At 36.6% G+C, this 20,565-nt stretch overlaps 1 protein-coding gene across 3 annotated transcripts in view; it reads right to left on the bottom strand.

Moving 5' to 3' along the window:
• The window catches only part of LOC125278603 (speckle type BTB/POZ protein), a 94,794-nt gene that overhangs the window by 2,886 nt on the left and 71,343 nt on the right, over positions 1-20,565 (bottom strand). For 2 of the 3 annotated variants that reach the window (XM_048207901.1, XM_048207907.1), the window contains 5 exons: positions 13,412-13,589; positions 10,855-10,910; positions 7,970-8,092; positions 6,753-6,895; positions 1,136-2,287 (listed from right to left, as the gene is read on the bottom strand). In XM_048207901.1, coding sequence (XP_048063858.1) covers positions 2,143-2,287; positions 6,753-6,895; positions 7,970-8,092; positions 10,855-10,910; positions 13,412-13,589 — 645 coding nt within the window. In that variant the 3' untranslated portion in view covers positions 1,136-2,142. Of the gene's footprint in view, positions 1-1,135; positions 2,288-6,752; positions 6,896-7,969; positions 8,093-10,854; positions 10,911-13,411; positions 13,590-20,565 lie in introns of those variants that run through there. The other variant, XM_048207915.1, reaches the window with a different exon arrangement.

Raw genomic sequence — 20,565 nt, 5'->3', positions numbered from 1 at the left:
CCACACTGCTGAGAGTGACCTTTAGATGAATATGTAAATATGTGCTCCGTGCTTTCCTCTCAAAAAAGTAAGCACAGCTAAAAATGACAGTTGTGAGAAAATGGTAGTTAAGAAAGCATCTGATGATTGCAATGTGGATGTTTGCACGACCTCCGCAAGTTGGCACCTTAGTAACGTCACATTTATTTGCATAGCACGTTATTCGATAGGCTGCTTTATATAAAGCAGCTTTACAGTATTAAAAGTATCAGTGTCTCTTTCAATTAGAATTACAAATTCAGTTTCTATAATAAAGAGACTCTCCAGTGTATTTATGTTTTACTTGTGGACGTATGACCTCGATGGACTACAAAGAAGAAATGAACCAGAGAAGATTTCACATCAAAGCAGGCGGAGTCTCACGGACCAATGGTAGTTCAATAGCATTTTTCCGGAAAGTTTGCTTTGGCAAACTGTTACAAACACAAAACAAACTTAATTTTGACACCATTTGTTCTTCGTTTTTACTTTACGTACTGTATATCGGGGCCTTTAGTCTCTGTATCTGTTGAATGTCTTTTTTCCTCTTAGATGGATATTTCACCCAAAAATGAACATTCTGAAATTTACTCATCCTCAAGTTGTTCCAAACCTGTATGCATTTCTTTGTTCTGCTGAACTCAAAAGAAGATATTTTGAAGAATGTTTGTAACCAAAACAGTTTTGGGGCACCATTGACTTCCATAGTAATTTTTTCCCCATCCTACTGAAGGTTACATTTTCCTACCCTTAAAAGGTTTCATTTTATTTTTTTGGATATGTTTCACCCAATTTTTTTGAGCTTGCTCAGCAATTATGTGTGATTGTATGCACTGTTTTTGTTTGTTTTTTTACAAACAAGATAAAGCCCCGTACAAAATTCCTTTTATGGAACCAAAAACCCTGTATGCTGTCTGTCGGACAGGCTTTTTATTTATTTAAAAAAGCCAATTCTCTGTTTCAGCAAGAGCTCCAGATTTGTCTAATCCATGACTGAGACCAAATATAAAGAGAGAATGAAATCAGCAGAAAGCAAAATAACCGCCAAGATATGCCCAAAACACAAGCATTGTTGTGGCTGTTACAAAACAAAAAGAAATACACAAATGTAGACAAGTTTGAGTTTTTTGGGCTTTTTTTTTTTTTCATACAGAAAGCCTGGATTCAAATACACAAGTGCTACAAAGAGGAAAAATCCCAAATAAACATCACAAGGAAAAAAAAAAGTTTGATGAGCATTTCCCCATTTTTTACACTCCTCGCCGGATTCGTCAATTTATTCACCCTGTAAAAGGAGACCAAAGCACTGTAAGTCCATCTGACCTTCATCTCCATTTGGAAGCCAGGCTAGCTTGTGGGTCGTAAGTTCATAAAGGTGGCAAGTTCTATGTTTCGATTTTCCCAAGAAACAAAGGACAGTTCTGGAAAAAGCTGTTTGTCGTCATACAGGATTCATAAAGTCATACAGGAATCTACTAAACGCTGATGTCGTCATTACGAAGACACATGCTACCTATTAAAAAGGTTCTTTTGCAATAACGGAGTTTGTCCTCTATTCCTTTCGAAAGAAAAAACCCTCAGTTCATGACAGTAAAGGGGAATGTCTACCGGCCAATTGTTTTTTTTTTAAAGGAGGGATGAAGCGAAGATGGAGAACCGGTTCACACAGTGAAGGAGAGCACAAGGAAGTGCCAGTGGAAGGAGTTACGTAAAAAGTCCAGCCTTAATCCATCTCATGGTTAACTGCCCAACCAAAAGCTCAACCTTGATCCATCCACCCACGCTCACGAATCCAGTCCAACAGGATCATTTCTCTCTAGAACAGACGGCCAGACTGGTGCAGAGGATGGCCACGTTTTTGGACAATAATCGACCTGCGGCAGCCTCCACACTCAACACTGAGGAATCCGACGGTAGGGCAGCAACAAACAGGGTCCTCTGCGCCGGAGGGTTCTGTCTGGATAACGTGAAGGGAGGGGCAGGTCAAGAGCTGGTTTAGGCATCTAAAGGGACAGAGCTTGGGGGGGATGTAAATCTAAAATAGCGCCCTCCCCCCCTCTTGTAGGCAGTTGTCTGTTGAGTGTGTGTGTAGGTGTGCGGCTTAGGTAACGGTAAGGGGCGGCACTAAGACTGTTTGAGGCGTTTGCGGGGAGGGCCCAGGAAAGGGCACTGGGCGGAGGCCAGGGAGCGGTATGCCTCGGCAACCAGGTGAGGATGAGACGCCACCATTGACTTCCACCCTGAGGTCTCCATCACATCGGACGCATGACTGAGAGAAAGAGAGAGAGAGAGAGAAAGAAAAACATTTAGAACACAACCCTCTTTGCTGAGCTCAGCATCCCGAGGGCACTCGCACTGCACTATCACGCACACCAAAAAATGGCCTTTAACGACATTTACCCGGAGTGTGTTTGTGTGCGAGATGCTGACCTCCCCCTAACCCCACTATGCTGTTGCCCCCAAACACTTGGCATTAATTGCAGCTCTTGCTCGCAGTGTCAGGCCTTGCGGGCAGATACCCATACCACTTTCCCCAATGCAAAAGGTCACTGCGCGGTCAACCATCCACAAAGAACAGGTTACAAACACAAGCGTTCCAAAATAAATGGGAAGTAAACAAGACAGGGGGAAAGCAAAAATAGCTTTTATATGAAAAAGCCTTGTGTTTGTAAATGCATCAGTGGAAGAATAGGGAGACTATATATATATATATATATATATATATATATATATATATATATATATATATATATATATATATATATATATATATATATATATATATATATATATATATATATATATATATATATATATATATATATATATATATATATATATATATATATATATATATGTGTGTGTGTGTGTGTGTGTGTGTGTGTGTGTGTGTGTGTGTGTGTGTGTGTGTGTGTATGTATATACGTATGCATATACACACACACATTTATCAAGCATTCAGAAGTTCATTTGAAAGTGTTTGCCTCAGGATTCATGCAATGCACCAGTGTAATCTAATATTTTTGGGATTCTTTGCCACGTTATAGATGGCAAAAGTAGATACATGAACAGAAACAATGGTGATATGAGGCGGGAATAGCAATAAGACATGACTTAAAACCACATCTTTTGCAAAAGCACAAGCTTTCTAACAATGCAGTGATATTACAATTCTGGCCAATACCTATAAGTCATGAATGTTTTTAATGTTATGGCTGATTCCTGAAAATTTAGGCATCACAACATTATAATGTACAGTATGAAAAATCTGTATTTAAATTAGTGTGTTTAAAGATTAACTTTAAATGAGCTAGACAACAGCAAAGGTAATCTAAATGTAAAAATAAGAGACATGAGCACCCACTAATAAATATTCCTTATTGAAACCAATATATTAGAAAAATCTCTACAATCTCCTAATAATTATAAAAAAGGTTTATATAAATATTTATTTATAATTTATATATTTAGATCGATAGATAGATAGATAGATAGATAGATAGATAGATAGATAGATAGATAGATAGATAGATAGATAGATAGATAGATAGATAGATAGATAGATAGATAGATAGATAGATAGATAGATAGATAGATAGATAGATAGATAGATAGATAGATAGATAGATAGATAGATAGATAGATAGATAGATAGATAGATAGATTCATTTTTATATAGTGAAACATCCAATTATTTTAGTACTTGCAATTCAGTAAATCAGATGTTAATCCATTATCCGCTCCAAATGATTCTGTCCATGAGTCATGTGAATGAGTTTGAGACCTTTCAGACTGCCAAATAATTTTTCTTGAAGAATATTCATAACCTTTTACTCTCTATGTATACATCAAACAGCTTTTTTCTCTTCAGTTTCAAAAAGGTTTCAAACATTTCTGTGTGAAATAAAGAAATTCCTTTTATAGAACCCAAACTGTATGCTGTCTGTCGGAAAGGCTTTTATTTATTTCTTTATTTTAAGTCATTTGTTCTTGGATCGGACTGCAGTGGCCATGCTGTATGCTTTTAGCTTTGTTCAAAAAGCGAGGACAATTGAATAGAAAACATCTTTCATTGTATTGCTTTAAATTTATTCATTTGCAAAATTTCACTTTGTTTTCCTGAGCAGTGGGGATGCTCCTGCTGGCAGTGACTGGACAAGGTCTGGCACTGTGGGAAAACTGCTGTACTCTGACTCTAAACTCCTACATGTAGCAATAAAACCATTTGAGAAGAGAAAGACGAGCACATAAACCAATAACAAGCAGCAAACATGAATGCAGGAAAAGAAGGGCAGAGAGGACGAATCATTTTGGGAGGGGGTGCTGGTGTGCATGTTTATTTTCTGTGTTGCCCTTGTTATTGATCTCCCTCTGTCTCTGCTGTTGTTGTGGCGGTGGGTGTTTTGTATAGAGATGGAGAGAGAGAGAGAGAGCTGAAATGAGATGGCCACAGTCCAGTTTCATGCCAGCCAAGTTACTGCCATCCACAAAATGAACTCAAAATTACACCGTCCAATAAAGCTGCTGCAAAGACAGACTGAACAAGCTAGTTATAAAAAAAAAAAAAAAAAAAAAAAAAAAATCTACAATATAGAGCATAAAAGATAAGTGTGGAGAGAACAGATTGACAAAGTGGGAACAACAAGTGAAGATAACATAAATTGAAAGAACTCAAACAGCATTTGCTATCCTAAGAAGACTGAAAGGAACTGGCAAATATATTTATTGCATAATTTTTATATACCTATAATTAATGATCTGATTTGATTTAATTTTTTTAATTTCTTTAATGCCATTCCAGCTTCTATGGCTATGTTCATGACGAGTGCCAGGTTTAGTTATTCAAAAATAAAACTAAATAAGATGTTTAATATTAAGAAGATTTAAGATTTTTTCTAAAAGATTTAATTTACAAATATATATATATATATATATATAAATTTATACAATATAGTATACAATTAAATATATATATTCTCATGATAAACATTTAATAATGGCAATATTTAAATTTTTTTCAGTAGCCCCACCACAAAATTGATTAACAATTTAACAAGGGCAATATTAAAATTTTTATGTTTTTAAACTTTATATTGTATATATGTGACCCGTTCTGGCAAAATGAGTTGCAATGAGCAAATGAGTTGTTATTCCAACATTCTCTTTAACAAAAAAAAAAAAAAAAAACTTGAAAATGATGTTTGATTTGTGTATGAGAGAGTCAGCAAAGTCAATTTTGAGAAAAATCATTTTCGATTTCATATATCATATATATATATATATATATATATATATATATATATATATATATACACACAGTACAGTCCAAAAGTTTGGAATCACTAAGATTTTTAATGTTTTTAAAAGAAGTTTCGTCTGCTCACCAAGGCTACATTTATTTAATTAAAAATACAGTAAAAAACAGTAATATTGTGAAATATTATTACAATTTAAAATAACTGTGTACTATTTAAATATATTTGACAAAGTAATTTATTCCTGTGATGCAAAGCTGAATTTTCAGCATTGTTACTCCAGTCTTCAGTGTCACATGATCCTTCAGAAATCATTCTAATATGCTGATCTGCTGCTCAAGAAACATTTATGATTATTTTCAATGTTGAAAACAGTTGTGTACTTTTTTTTTTTCAGGATTCCTTGATGAATAGAAAGTTCAAAAGAACAGCATTTATCTGAAATACAAAGCTTCTGTAGCATTATACACTACCGTTCAAAAGTTTGGGGTCAGTAAGAATTTTTATTTTTATTTTTTTTGAAAAGAAATTAAAGAAATGAATACTTTTATTCAGCAAGGATGCATTAAATCAATCAAAAGTGGCAGTAAAGACATTTATAATGTTACAAAAGATTAGATTTCAGATAAACACTGTTCTTTTGAACTTTCTATTCATCAAATAATCCTGAAAAAAAATATTGTACACAAATATTTTGTACAATTGTACACATTAAATGTTTCTTGAGCAGCAGATCAGCATATTAGAATGATTTCTGAAGGATCATGTGACACTGAAGACTGCAGTAATGATGCTGAAAATTCAGCTTTGCCATCACAGCAATAAATTACTTTGTGAAATATATTCAAATAGAAAACAGTTATTTTAAATTGTAATAATATTTCACAATATTACTGTTTTTTACTGTATTTTTAATTAAATAAATGTAGCCTTGGTGAGCAGACGAAACTTTTAAAAACATTAAAAATCTTAGTGGTTCCAAACTTTTGGACTGTACTGTATATACATATACACACACACAAACTTGGAATACTGTGCTTTACAACAATACCAAACCTGTGCTGAGGGAAGCACCAGTAGTCAAGAAGCAAGCAGAGAAAAATTCAATTTTTCATGGTCAAAGGAAAGGTACTCCTCTCAGAAAACATATAAATAACAGATACTTTTAGATGTTTAATTGCTACTTGGAGCATTGGGATCGCTAGACGAGGGCTTAATGAACTCATTTTTGTGAAAACCTCAATTTCGACAAAAATTGACATTTTTCACTTGTTTTGCCTGTATCTCGGAATTAGCCTGTAGGCATTCTGACTCATTTTGCCAGCACATATGTACTTTTTTATTTTATTTTTTACACAAACGTACACACTTGTTAAATAATGCCATTATTAAATGTTAATGAATTTTTTGGTGGGGCCACTGAAAATGTAGGCAGGTCAAGTACAATCTGAATGGACTGATGACTGGAGTACCACTCACTAGTTGATGAAGTCGACGGCCTGCGTCTTCAGCTGGTCAGCGCTGTGCAGGTCAGCCAAGATCAGGATCTCTGCTGCGTTTTCCACGGACAGACTGGTGCACAGAGCGTCCTCACACATCACCTTCAGCCGCTCTAGAGCATACTAAGGACAGAGGCATACACTTCAAAAATAAAAATCTGTGTGCTAGTGTTGGCAAAACAAAGCAAGTACTATTGGCAGCCATTGGCTCTGTTATAACACTTGATTATTTTTTCTTGCTGCTTACAACACATGCAAATTCTGGTAATTTTATTGGTGTGTATGGCAAGAAAATAAATGTGAATGCATGAGTGTGAAGAAAAAAAAAAAAATGTTGTCATCGTGCCATTTAAAGGGTTAGTTCACCCAAAAATGAAAATTATCATTAAGTACTCACCCTCATGTCGTTCCACACCTGTAAGACCTTCATTCATCTTCAGAACACAAATTAAGATATTTTTGATGAAGTCCGAGAGGTATATGACTCGTCCATAGACAGCAATTTAACCACCACTTTCAAGGTCCAGAAAGGTGCTAAAGACATCATTAAAACGGTCGACATGACTGCAGTGGTTCAACCTTAATTTTATGAAGTGACGAGAATACTTCTTGTGTGAAAAAACAAAAATAACGATTTTATTCAACAATCTCTTCTTTTCCCTGTTAGTCTCCTACGCAGTTGACGTAGTGAACGCAGTGCAGCGCTTCCATTGAGCAATGCTGTTCATGTGAGCAGCACAAGGCATGCGTGTAATGCTGACACAGGCGCTGGCCAATACTGAGCCGCCTAGAACCTGGAATTGCTGAACGTTAACAGTGTATGAGAATGACACAGAAGAGAAGATATTGAATAAAGTTGTTATTATCGTTTTGTTTTTGCGTACAAAAAGTATTCTCGATGCTTCATAAAATCAAAGTTGAATCACTGCAGTCATGTCGACTGTTTTAATGATGTCTTTAGTAACGTTCTGGACCTTGAAAGAGTTGTTTAAATTGCTGTCTATGGACGAGTTAGATACCTCTCGGATTTCATCAAAATATCTCAATTTGTGTTCTGAAGATGAACGAAGGTCTTACAGGTGTGTAATGACATGAGGGTGAGTACTTAATGACAGAATTTTCATTTTTGGGTGAACTAACCCTTTACTAAACTAATTTTTATACTTCCTCAGATCAGAGGATGTGCACAATACTCACTTTGTCAGCAGCAGCGAGCAGGTCGTCAGCCATCTTGTCCAGGTTGGGTGCTTTGCCAGTGTAGATGAAGAACATCATCTCTTTAAAGACCTCAGCCTCCACGTCGTTTATCTCCACTCGGTTCTAGACAGGAAATGGGAGCAGAATCTGGTCAAACTTTCAGTCTCTGAGAACATCAGATCAGAAGTCCCTCAGGATTCCTGACAGTCTACTGACTGTGCTTTTGAAGTTTTAAGAGGTAATGTAATTGGACCTCATACAGTTCAGTGTTAAAACTGTTGTAGAAGCATAATGCGTAATTGTGTCAGAGTTTGGCCTTTCCACTCAAGAGCTCCTATGGTGTCCCTTGAGCAGCCTACACCGAACTCACACAACCACTGACCTCCACCGTACAGTGCATACACGCACACAAAAGGACAGAGCGTCTCAAACCAAATTAATATATATATGGTTCAGAAAGACTCATTTCGTTTTCTGTTCCTGCCCTGACCAATGTTCCGGAAAGAGTGTCGCTAGTTTCTCTCTTCTGCCCAAGGCTGCCAGAGCACAAGCTCTTTGTCGTTTGTCGTGTTAGTAACAAAGGCTTTTTTCTTCCCAGCCCGTCCATCACAGCTGGACTAATTAAGGCAGCTACAGTTAGGAACTCCACCCCACCCACAGACACAGGGCAAGGTCAAATGAAAAAGTTCACTTGAAAGAAAAACTATTTATTAAAAGCTACTAGAGAAAATAAAAATCTGTGTAGCCTGAAGGTGCAACAACAGTCACATCTCAGGCTTTTTTCACACTTTTCACACAAAGTTTTACCTAACTCCCTTTGCAGACTGTATTTTGAACTCTGGTATTTTTGTGTCATCAATGCGAGTACCATGATAAAAACTAGTTACAAATGTAACTAGGTAAAATTTAAGAGGCAAAGTCACAAAAACAATTGGAAGGTTTTCCAAAACTACAAAGGCTTTGCCATCACAGGAATAAATTACATTTCAAAAGATATTAAATTAGAAAAGTTACTTTACATTTTAGTAATATTTCAAAATATTACAGTTTTACTGTATTTTTGCTTAAATAAATGTAGCATTGAAGAGACTTATTAAAAAAATTGAAAAAATTAAAAAGCATTTTTATTTTAGACCTCACTGACTTTCAATTTATGAACAAAAACAGAAATATCTTTTGTGTTCCACAGATGAAAGTCCAACAGGATTGGAACAACATGAGGGTGAGTAATTGAAAACAGCATTTTCGCCATTTTTAAGTGAATATCCTTTTAATGTACAGTAATGCTTGCATATATCTACTGTGGATGCATTTCAAGAGATAAAGAATGGAGACTTTCCAAAGTTTTCACAGTTCCTAAAACAGCTCCACTCCAACCAAAAAAAAAAAAAAAAAAAAAAACCTGAACTTGTGCATCAAAAGTACTCTGGTCTACACCTGGAGCTCTGGTGAAGTATTCCAGACAACCTCATGTGTAGATTTTCAGGAGTCTTTCCTTTAGATGTAAAGGGCAACTCATCTGTTTAGTCTCTCTCTCTCTCTCTGATGAGGCATTTCCTCTCTATTCTCTTTAGATTCTCTCTATTGGAGCATCAAAGCCATCAATATTCTACAGATGCCACAGCCAAATCACTGAGCCACAACCATCATCTAAACCTGACGCATACATGCGGCCACAATCGCTTTCGCACGTGCCTATACACAAACTGAGCCCCAGATCCCATCATTCATCTATTAACCACACATACACACTCTCAACACTAAACTCAGTCTCACATATTTGCATGGATCCTCACAAAGCTAATAAGCCGCATAAGCAAAAGGAACAACAGGAAATCTCGCTGCTCCACAAACCCCAAAAGCAAGCACATCCTGTCCCAAAAAATGGTGCATGATGAAACTCTGGGAAAGGGGGATATGGAGAGAACAACAGGAGGAGGGAGGCAGAGGAATACTGGATCAGCAGATGGTGAAACATGGGAATATCATAGATGATGATAAGAGGAAGAGCAGGAAGCGTGTCAGGGGAAGTATAGGGGTGTCATTTCAGTATTATTTATATACTATTGCAGTACCTATTAATTTGCTTTTATAATTATATTTATATCAGTGTCCTTTTATAGTGTTTTTCTTTATTTTTATTGTAGTTTGAGTAATTTATGTACTTCAACAAACTTATTTTATTACAGTTATCTAATTTTTAAGGTTTTCTTTTTATTTAATTTTACTTAAAATATTTTTTTAATAGTTTTAGTTGCAGCTAACAATAACAATGCTGCAAATATGTAAAATATATTCAATAAATCCACTTTTTAACATATTCCCTTTTAAGGTGCAAGAATTGGGTTCATTACACAGATTACATTCTAAACAACGAATGTCAAATTGAATAAACAAATAAATGGCATTAAACACTTAATTTTGACAGCCCTAAAAAATAACATACTGCCTTCAGTCCTCTTTTAAATAGGCACGTGCAGCAGTATTCTCAATTTACACAGGCAATCCTCACTGCTGTAATCTATATCAGGCCTAATAAGACTTACGAAAAAAATGGCAAATAGTAATTTATGATCAGCTATTGAAAACGAGCAGGAAGATGATACAGTTTGTGTAAATGCAGAGGTATTAGATCAAACACACACACCTGGACAGAAAATAAGTCCTACTGAGAGATCACTAATACTCTTACTATATAAACTACAGAAAAGAAACATCAGGAAAACCCCAGCATGAAAAACAACATGAATTTAAAATGTGTGAGGGGCTCTTTGATTATGACAGTCTAAAAGGACGGGAGTTGTCGCACTGCTTTTGAAGTTTAATGAGAGAAAATTGGAGAAAGAAGGGAAGGAGCCAAAAAAAAAAAAATACACCCGACTCACCTTTTTACTCTCCTCCATCTCGTGTTCAAACATAGCGCTGAAAACTGGGGAACGTGCTGAGAAAGTAAAAGAGAAAGAGATTATTTAATACACAAACATATGACAAAAATGGAATAATAGAGCAAAACAGTGACAGGTCATTTTTTCAGCAGCCTTGTTTTCAAGTATTGTTCACCATTCATATTCTCCGAAGGCAATTTCAAAATTTTATTCGATAAAGTGTTCATGTCACGAACCAAATCAACAAGCTCTGAGAAGAATCACAACATTACAAATTTTGAAACTTTGGGGAAAAGAAAAAATAATAATAAAAATCTGAAAAAGACAGCTACAATATTGTGTACTCTTTTATGAGGAAATGTTCTGCTTTCATGAAGCTTGGCAATCGACGTAATGAATTCAATTATATCGCTATGTTTTTTGTTAAATCATAAGAGGGATGGTGTACAAGGATTCTGAAGACAAGTTTCAGTCATCAACATTAAAAACTACACATCTAACAGTGGTTCCTCCCATAGTTTGTGCTTTGGTGCAATTGCCAAACCTTTTGGCTGATTAACCCAGGGAATGGTGGCGACTCAGACCTTCCTCTCTGTTAAGTCTGGATATGGAATCTGATCTGTCTAGGGCAACTTTAACTTGTTTAAAAGGATCGTGTGAAGTCTGGCACATTCTCTCCCTCACGCACACACACACACACACACACACAGTCTAATCACAGCTCAGACACCAGCCGATCAGCTCCGTCTCCAAGGCGATTAATGAGCACTACCAGGTACTGCCAGATAACGAGGAATCCCGCCTCACCACGAGCGACGGTGGGAGAGTGAGGCTGTGTCTGAAACCTGAAAAACGCTGCCCTCTCAGGCAGTAGGAAGGTATTCATACATTCACCTAACATGTCTAAAATTCTTCTGTCTGGTTGATTTTTGATGGCAGCACGGACGCGCCTTTCGCTGCCTATGATATCCTACATTCCTGTGCATGTGGGTCGGCAGTTAGATGAAATGGTAGTTGAAGACAGCGAAATAGTTTATACATGTACATTTTCAGCTTATGATTCATTTTTAACAAGATATAAGCATTGTAGTCATTAAATATTCACTTGGTTATCTCTAAAGCTCTCGTGAATTTGTTCTTGAAATGTAAAACCAGTTTTCATAAAAGGCGCCTTCATACTAAAAAGCTGTCTGCTGAGTCACTGACTGACTAGGCAATGAGACAGCTGTCTTATTTTTTTTTTTAAACACAGCCAGAGAGAATCAGGACAGAGAGAGATCTGAATTTTATTTTAACGAAGCCAAAAATCTACAACTTGTAATTTAATATTTGTATGTATTTAATAAATGTTAACATAGTATATAAATAATACTAAAATAACACTGATTAGCCGACCCATATCAGTTGACATCTGCACTAATTTTTCTTTAAACTTGTGCCTGATCAAATCTCTAAGGAAGCTTGTTTCTGCCACTAAATAAAAAAATTAAAAAGGTAATTGTGACTTTCTTTCTCTCAATTGCGAGTTATCACGCAATTCTGACTTTTTTTTCTCAGAAATGCGATTTTATATCTCGCAATTCTGACTTTATAACATGAAATTGCGAGTTATAAAGTCAGAATTGTGAGATATAAACTTGCAATTCTGATTAAAAACCTCAGTCTTTTTTTTCTTATTAAAGGTGCTAAAGAGGATGTTTTGTTTTATACATTTTTGCAATATTACTTGAAACTGTCTTTACTAACTGATAAAAGACTATTTATTAGGTGCACTGAAAGTAATAATATTAATATACATCATCTGTGCACGAGGTAGGGCCTTAAAAACATCAGCCAATCGTTTACGCGATCATCACGTAAACGATTGGCCCTCTGGCTTGTCAATCACTGCCGTGACGTTCCTTTTGAGAGACGAGCGCGGCTGCGCGCTCCAGTAACTTTCCACACTCTACAGGCGCCGCATGCAATGTTTTTGTTAGGAGACAGGAGTAACAACTGCAGATTATGAGTTACCTGCGGTGAGTCCGACATAATGAATCCAAAAAACACGACACAGCGAATGCCGGTGGTAAACACTCGTGTTCCAATACGAGTGTTTACGAGTTTTGGGAGGCTTTCCTTTGAAATGTGTTGTGAAGGAGGGGGGCTGTTCTTACGCATGCGCTCATTTCAAAAACTCAGTAACAGTCTTTGGATTCTCAGTCGACGAAAAAATCCTCTCTATCACCTTTAATTGGACATTATAACACGCAATTGCAAGTTTGTCACAATCCTGAAAAATTGCAAGTTTGTTGCAATTCTGCCTTTATTCTTCCAATTCTGACTTTTTTCTCGCAATTGTGAGTTTTAATCACACAATTCAGACTTTTTTTCCCCCTCAGAAGTCAGAATTGTGAGATATTGTGAGAAAAAAAATGTCAGAATTGTAAGATAAAAAGTCATAATTACCTTTTTTCTTTTTCATTCTGCGGCAGAAGCAAGCTTCCATAAATTTCAGTATATGTGAATCTCTTAATAAAGTGCATTGCGAGTGTATGTGTGTGTGTTTACCACATACCTGCCAGAATGGCTTTGTGTGCCTGGAATTCTTGCCCAGCGACACAAAGCGAGCAGTCCGTGAATCTGGAATGTTCCCACAGTCCGCCCAGTTCATCTGCCAGCCGGCAGTCAGGAACCTTCACCATGTTCATGGTGTTCTGACCCGAGATATTCACGGAGTCCTGCACCACACTCACCTTAAAAACAAATCAGTGCTGCATGTGAAAAATGTGTATTTTAGATCTAGCACTTACAATTCTATCATAGAGATGCCTGCATTTCAGCCCATGTATTGAAAGTGTACATTGTAATGGTATTTAAAAACTGGTATATTGGCCAGCTGATATTTGACCATTTTGAGATTACTGGCATCGTCTGATTGGCCAATTAATAGAACTGGAATTTCCTCTTTGTGTCAGTTTCAAAATCTGACAAAATTGTTAATGGATAGTTTACAATTTTAAATATTTTTAAGTGACTGTTGACTAAATATTGAGTTAAAAAAAGTACAGTTTGTTTATTTAAAAAAATACTGAGTGTACCTTTACATTGTATATTTATTATTAAATTATACATGGAATATATCAGTCATTAGCCACCCTGCACTTGATAGTGGCCAATAAAAAAACACTTAGAAGTCAACTACTACTTTAGGACACCAAATTCATGTGTACATCATGTGTCATATTTAAGGACAATTATGTGAAAAAGTAAAGCATAAAACTGGTTTCACCTATATTAGTGTTAAATTTTATGATTTAATGGCCAAACTGATTTCAGTATTGGCCATCAAAATAAATAAATAAATAAATAAATAAAAATAAACACATACACACACACACATAAATCAACCACTCCAGATGGAGTTACAAATACACTTTGTATTTATTTTAAAGACATATTTAAGGACATCCATATGTCAGGCAAAATTGTAGATTCTGATTACAGTGGCTCAGGAGGGACACTACAACGACTGTTCAACAAGGGCAGCCGTCTAGTTATCTCTTAATTTACACAAATTGCCTCAATTTGTTACTGGTCTCTGTGTGTGAGTGCGTGTATGTGTGTGTGTGACTGGCCACCATGCTGACTTAGCCACCTGTTCCCGCAGACATAAGCAGGTTCATTTATCTCACTCCAGGAGTCACACACACACACACTGAAATGCCACAGGTTCTCACACCAAGTTAATTGCCGTATAAGGCACATTTTCTTTAATGAGCAAAACTCCTCACAGACAAGCCTCAAGACTGAGGATGTTTCAAAACCTTGTGAGCTGCCTTCCTTTACAACATTTTGAGCATCATAATAAAATTACTGTATATTTAAATTTATTTGAACTGTCAGTAATGGTAAAGTTAGAAAACTGGAAATGTCTTATTTCCTACATAATGATATTCAAGCTCAATTTAGCTAATTAAACAATTAGCACCATCCCACAATGCTTAGAGGTGCAGAGCTTGCGATAAAAATCAAGAATTATGAGCTGACAGGGGTGCAAAATGACACAAAAGAAGAGTGAAAGGGAGTGAGAATGAGATGGAGCTGGATAGAGACGGAGGAGAGCGAGTATGACACACAGAAAGAGGGTAAAAGAGCACCACAAACAGGAAATTAAATGTCAAGGACCCTTGTATGTTCTTAATGGAGGAGCAGACTTTCCCCTGAAGGAAAACAGGGAAGACAGCAGACGAGAAGGAGAGGGACAAACCAGGAAAGAAGGCAGGAAAACGAGCAAGATGAAGACCGGTTGGGGACCTCAAAAGATGCTCTTTGTTTGTTCGTTTTTATGCTCCTACAGTAAATGTTCCCATTTTATACGCAGGCGATTACAAGCATTAATTTAGTCTCTTTAATTTCACCTATTTTTGGTTCATTTCAAATTAACATGAATCGTGACAGGAAAAAAAATATGAAGATAATGTTGTAATATCAAGTCGTATGGCTCAAGTCTCAGTGATTGATTGATTTTTCATTGAAGCCTATGGAGAAAATGAATGGTGAAACATACTTCCCAATGCTGCTGAAAAAGTCACTGGAGTTCTGAATCAATCTGTATGTTTAAAAACACAAGACTTTATCTTCAGCCTCAGAAATAGGACGGATCACTACTTTAAAGTCAAGCACATCACTTTAATGAGCAGTGTGAGATGGGCACTAGAGCAACTCTCTGCTGTCTGGACTCAAGTATGAGTGAACTGTTTACTGTGTGTGTGTGTCTAAACACAGGAACTAATGAGGGAGGAGGGTGCAAACTAGTGTGTGTACGCTATTCTCCTCCTGAATTTGATTAATGAACCTGCAACACACACTCAGAATCACTGAGTTAAACTCATGTGTGGAAATTCATCACTCACTCATTAGTGGCACGCAAAACAGAAAGAGGAAGAGATGAGAAGAAAAAACAAGAAACAATACTGCCAGGTGACTTCCTGCATCTATAAATACATACTTAAGGACAGCGGCAGTCCTGACTACTAGCACTGCATCAGCCTCATGCTAATGAGCTTGTCCAGGTCATAATGAATTCATTGATTAATCAAACCAAGCAGTGAGCAAATTACACACACTTTAATTAGAGAATTACCACACAGTATCTTCTCACTTCATCTCTTAATAACAAACACACCTCCACTGTGCACCAATGCAAAAGACAAAGCACAGAATTTCAAATTTGTCCATATTTAACCCAAACATGTTGAAACAACCCAGCATTTGAGTGGAAAACTGTTATTTTAAATTGTAAAAATATTTCGCAATATTACTGTTTTGCTTTATTTTGGAACAAATAAGAGACATCTTTTTTAAAAACATTACTGATCTAAAACTATTGAACAGTAGTGTGTATGTGATATGGGTAAATGGCGTGATGGGTAATTTTTTTGTCCAAAGGCCTTAATAATACTAAAAAAACAAAGATATGATATCCAAAGTATGTAAGGTAGTACAATTAGATCTCTTTTATTGAATCCAAAAGGTTTTATTTATATTTTAGTATTTTAAAGATTTTGAAGTGTCAAAACGTCATTCGGTTTAACCATCCTAAGGCCAATACAGCCATTTTATTTGTGATTAAAATATCTTAAAATGTAATAATGCATATATTTTTTATTCTGGCATGATTTTAACATCATACATCAACATAGAGCAAAATGGTATTAAAATTATGTGTAGAAGTCGTTGCTTTGTTATGAGAAAAATGTCTGGAAAAATGAATTTCATTGCTGTAATTCGGTGTTACCAATATAAAGGGACCATTTTGGATCTAGTCATGCATTCAATACCTTGTAACAGGATGTGACATCATGATTTCCCCTTAACTAAGGGAATGACTTAAGGGTGTTGCATATAATCTCTTAAACTGTTCACTTAGGTAAGGGAAGCCGTTAAGTGTTTCACGACAGCAACCCAGGTTTTGCTGTTATAAAATTCTACTGTTGCCATGGACACGTTATTTGTTAATACATATCGTGGTAAGTTTTCACAGAAAACAACATAAGATGGATAAGGAAAACAAAAAAGAAAACCAAATATGAAAGAGAACGACCAGACGAGAAATTCAAATTGATAGTTTACTCAAAATTGAGATTTCTGCCGTCATTCACTCACCATATTGTCGTTCCAAACCCATAAGACTTTCATTCATCTTTGGATAACAAATAAAGATATTTTTAATATTCTCTCATCATTTATGTCCATTTATTGAAAAACATCCATATGATTACGGCTGTGTCGGAAGCTCAAACGTGCGCGCAAGAACCAATGAGGTTTGTTTTTTGCGTGTGATGCACGCACGTTTGCGCTTCCGTTGACCATATAAGATATGTGCTACATATGTGATTATCAATGTTTATGTGAATAAACCGCTAAAGTACAATTTGTTTATCATATAAAACGGTCGATCGTGTCACGTTATAAGACTTGGATTGAACCTGCTCACTCCGTGTAACACTTAAGGTGAAGTTTTCCTAACCTTATGTTATACTTAAGGAAATGACGGTTAAGGGGCTTTATGCAACACTTACGTTTTTTTAAGGGATTACTTAAGTGAAAAATACATACTTAAGGGAAATTCTTAGGGTTTATGACGTTTCACTTAAAGAAACCTTTAAGTAATACTTAACGGTTATTTTCTGCAACACCCTTAAGTTTAAGGGAAACATAAGGGCGATCTTAAGGGAAAATTACACTTAAGGTGCTTTATGCAACCGGGCACAGAACACACCAAGCCGACGCCGACGAACTAGTGGCGACGAAAGCAGACTGCGGGGTTGGCTCACGTCGGCAGCATCTGTGTCCAAAGTTGGCCTGACACACCAAACCAACGCTCGACAGCCGACGGCCAAGTAGCACGTCTGTTCTGCGCCTGCGTAAGATGAAATGCCTTTCTGAACCAGCAGGTGGCAGTAGCTGAACAGCCAATCAGAATGATCAGATGGCCCGACTGACCGATGCCGATTCAACAAGTCCGAAAAAAAGCCGATGAGGACCAACTTCAGCCGACGGCGTGGAACACACTGAGAAAACTTAGTCGGGCGACGAACAAAAACTGCCCGACGGCTTGGTGTGTTCTGGTCGTGAAGCAAAGTATAACCAAAATTTTGGTTAAACCGAATGACTTTTTTGGTGACAAATTTTGTCCATTTTGTAAAAAAATGACAAAAGCTGTGTTAATTGATTATAAAAACCACATAATCTCATTGTTAACACTTGTGAATTATGAATTATATCTCCATTATGTTTTTTTTACACTTTTAAAAACCTTATTCATCAATCACCCATATATACATACACACGCATATTTGGATGAATCATTTCTCAGCCACTAAACTGACTTCTTGACTGTCATAAACAAAATTTCATATATTTTTGACCATTTTTATTAACTTAAAGTTTCATGACGCATATAAATATTTTTATTTTACAAATAATATAAAAATAAAATGCATGTACAAATGTGAACTAAAGGCCAGCTAAAAACATCCTTATTGTTGAGCCCTGCATCCAGCTTTCACTCATTAATTCATGCATTAATCTATCAAAACTATTATGACAGAATGCGTCTGTTTGTTTTTGACATTAAGGTGTAAAAAAAAATTAACAAATCAATTAAGCGAAATAACTCAATGCAGCATTACCTCTATACCATCTCATTTAGAGCTCTAATAAAATCAGCCCACGTTGCGTACAGTTAATACTGGTGAGCAGATGTTAAATCACACATTTCTTCTGCACCTTCTTCATAAACAATAGCCTGCACTCTAAACTTTAGACAGTTCCATTGATTACAATGGAAACCATTATGTTTTGACATGTCTGTGTTGTTTACGGTTGCGGAGCAATGGTGCAGCTAAGCTCATTAATGTATAATTCAACAAATGCATTCAAAATTACAGACTGTTATTTAATATATAAAACATGAGGATTATTTTAAAGCAAAAACAACTATATCACTACACAGCCACCTTAATTTGCAACGCCCACCGCTATCAGAAACTAATGTGTATATCTGATGTCAAAACTACGCAATCAATTTTACTCAATGCAGACCGACAGAGAAGCGAGCTTTATTTGTGAACAGCTGTGTGTTTGTGTCAGAGAGTTTGTGTTTATACAGTCATTTTGTTTCAGACTACACATATGCTTTTACACGCATCATTTCCACTCAAGCTGTTCAAGTCTGGCCCTGTCCGCAAACCTCCCTTTTTCTCCTTCACCTGATCTTATTCCTCCCTTTCCCTCCTTCTGACACCAGCATCTGCCTCTCGTCTCGCTGAACTCTTTGTGATAATGTATGCGTGTGAGCTGACTTGTGTGCAGAGAGACTACCGACCTCATATATCCGTGAAAAGGGATTCCTGACTTTTGTAGAGATAAAATCACAACGCTGAAGTAAAGATTAATGCATTTTGAGGTGTTTCTCAGAGGGTCGTAACGCATCAGTCTGTCACACGTAGTGTGAATGTATACAAAGTAACTTTCAGTGTTAAATAATACTAACGAAATCAAATCCTCTTTTACTTTCATTAGAGTAACATGGTTTAGCACTTCTACCGGTCTCCTTCCCCTCCATCACACTCTCATCTCCGCTGAGCCCTCAGTGTTTTGAGAGTGAAGAGGAACAAAGCAGATGCTGCAGGTACAGAACTTTCCTTCCTCTTAAAGTGACCGTTCACACAAAGAGCATCATTTACACACCATCAAGTCGTCCAAAACCTGTATGACTTTCTTCTGTGGAACATACACTACTGTTCAAAAGTCTGTGGTCATTACATTTTTTTTTCCCCCCCAAATAAATGAATACTAATACTACTAAGGACACAGTAAATCAAAACTGTATTTGTCGCTCTTTGTAATGCAATTGCAATTGCAATAAATGGGTGGACTGAGGCTTCAAACTTCAAAAAAGGAAGCAAAAGCACCATAAAGGTACGAGAGTGAATAAATAATAATTTTCATTTTTCAGGGAACCATTCCTTCAACTTGCAACCATTTCTAAACTTTTGTGCGTGTATATGTGTGTACGTATATATCAGCAGCAGATGTTGCAGCCGTAGTGGATCTCGGAGATATCAGTGTGGCATATGGCTGCACTGAGTGAAAGATGGCTGCTGTCAGATGGAGAGAGAGAAGTGTAGAGCTCATTTATTTACTATGAGCAATCTACCTGCTGGAGGATGGAGGTGGAGTGAAGGAGCAATGCAGAGGTGAGAAAGAAAAAGAAGAAAGAGAAAGCAAGAACAGGTGAAGGAGAGAGAAGACCTGAGAGAGAGTATAGAGAGTGAACAAAATTATAAAATAAAAAAAAAAAGAAAAGAAATGGAGCTTGGAAAGAGAAAAGGAACAGAAGAAAATAGCTACCAAAGTCAACGAATCATTAGCTAAAAGTGACGCGTTATCAATCTGATTTGTCGCCAATCTTTAAATTGGGGGAAAAGGGAACCAGAATTAGAGCCTCATTTTCTTCCTAAATCCCTCCATCTCACTGGCCACAATGACACCAAGTACTCCACCTCTAATGGGACCCCTCTCCTCATTAAAAACACAGAGGGAGAAAAGGAGGGAGAGGGGAAGGTATGCTCAGGCCCTTATTTAAGGAGCTAACACCTAAAAAAGAAACTGCATTAGAGGACAGAGAAATAGAGAGAAACACCTCAAATGTAGGCAAAAAAA

The sequence above is a fragment of the Megalobrama amblycephala genome, linkage group LG1 (assembly GCF_018812025.1).
Source record: "Megalobrama amblycephala isolate DHTTF-2021 linkage group LG1, ASM1881202v1, whole genome shotgun sequence".
Lineage (NCBI taxonomy): Eukaryota > Metazoa > Chordata > Actinopteri > Cypriniformes > Xenocyprididae > Megalobrama > Megalobrama amblycephala.
The sequence above is the reverse complement of the archived record's forward strand: the minus strand, read 5'-3'. Positions and strand labels throughout refer to the sequence as shown.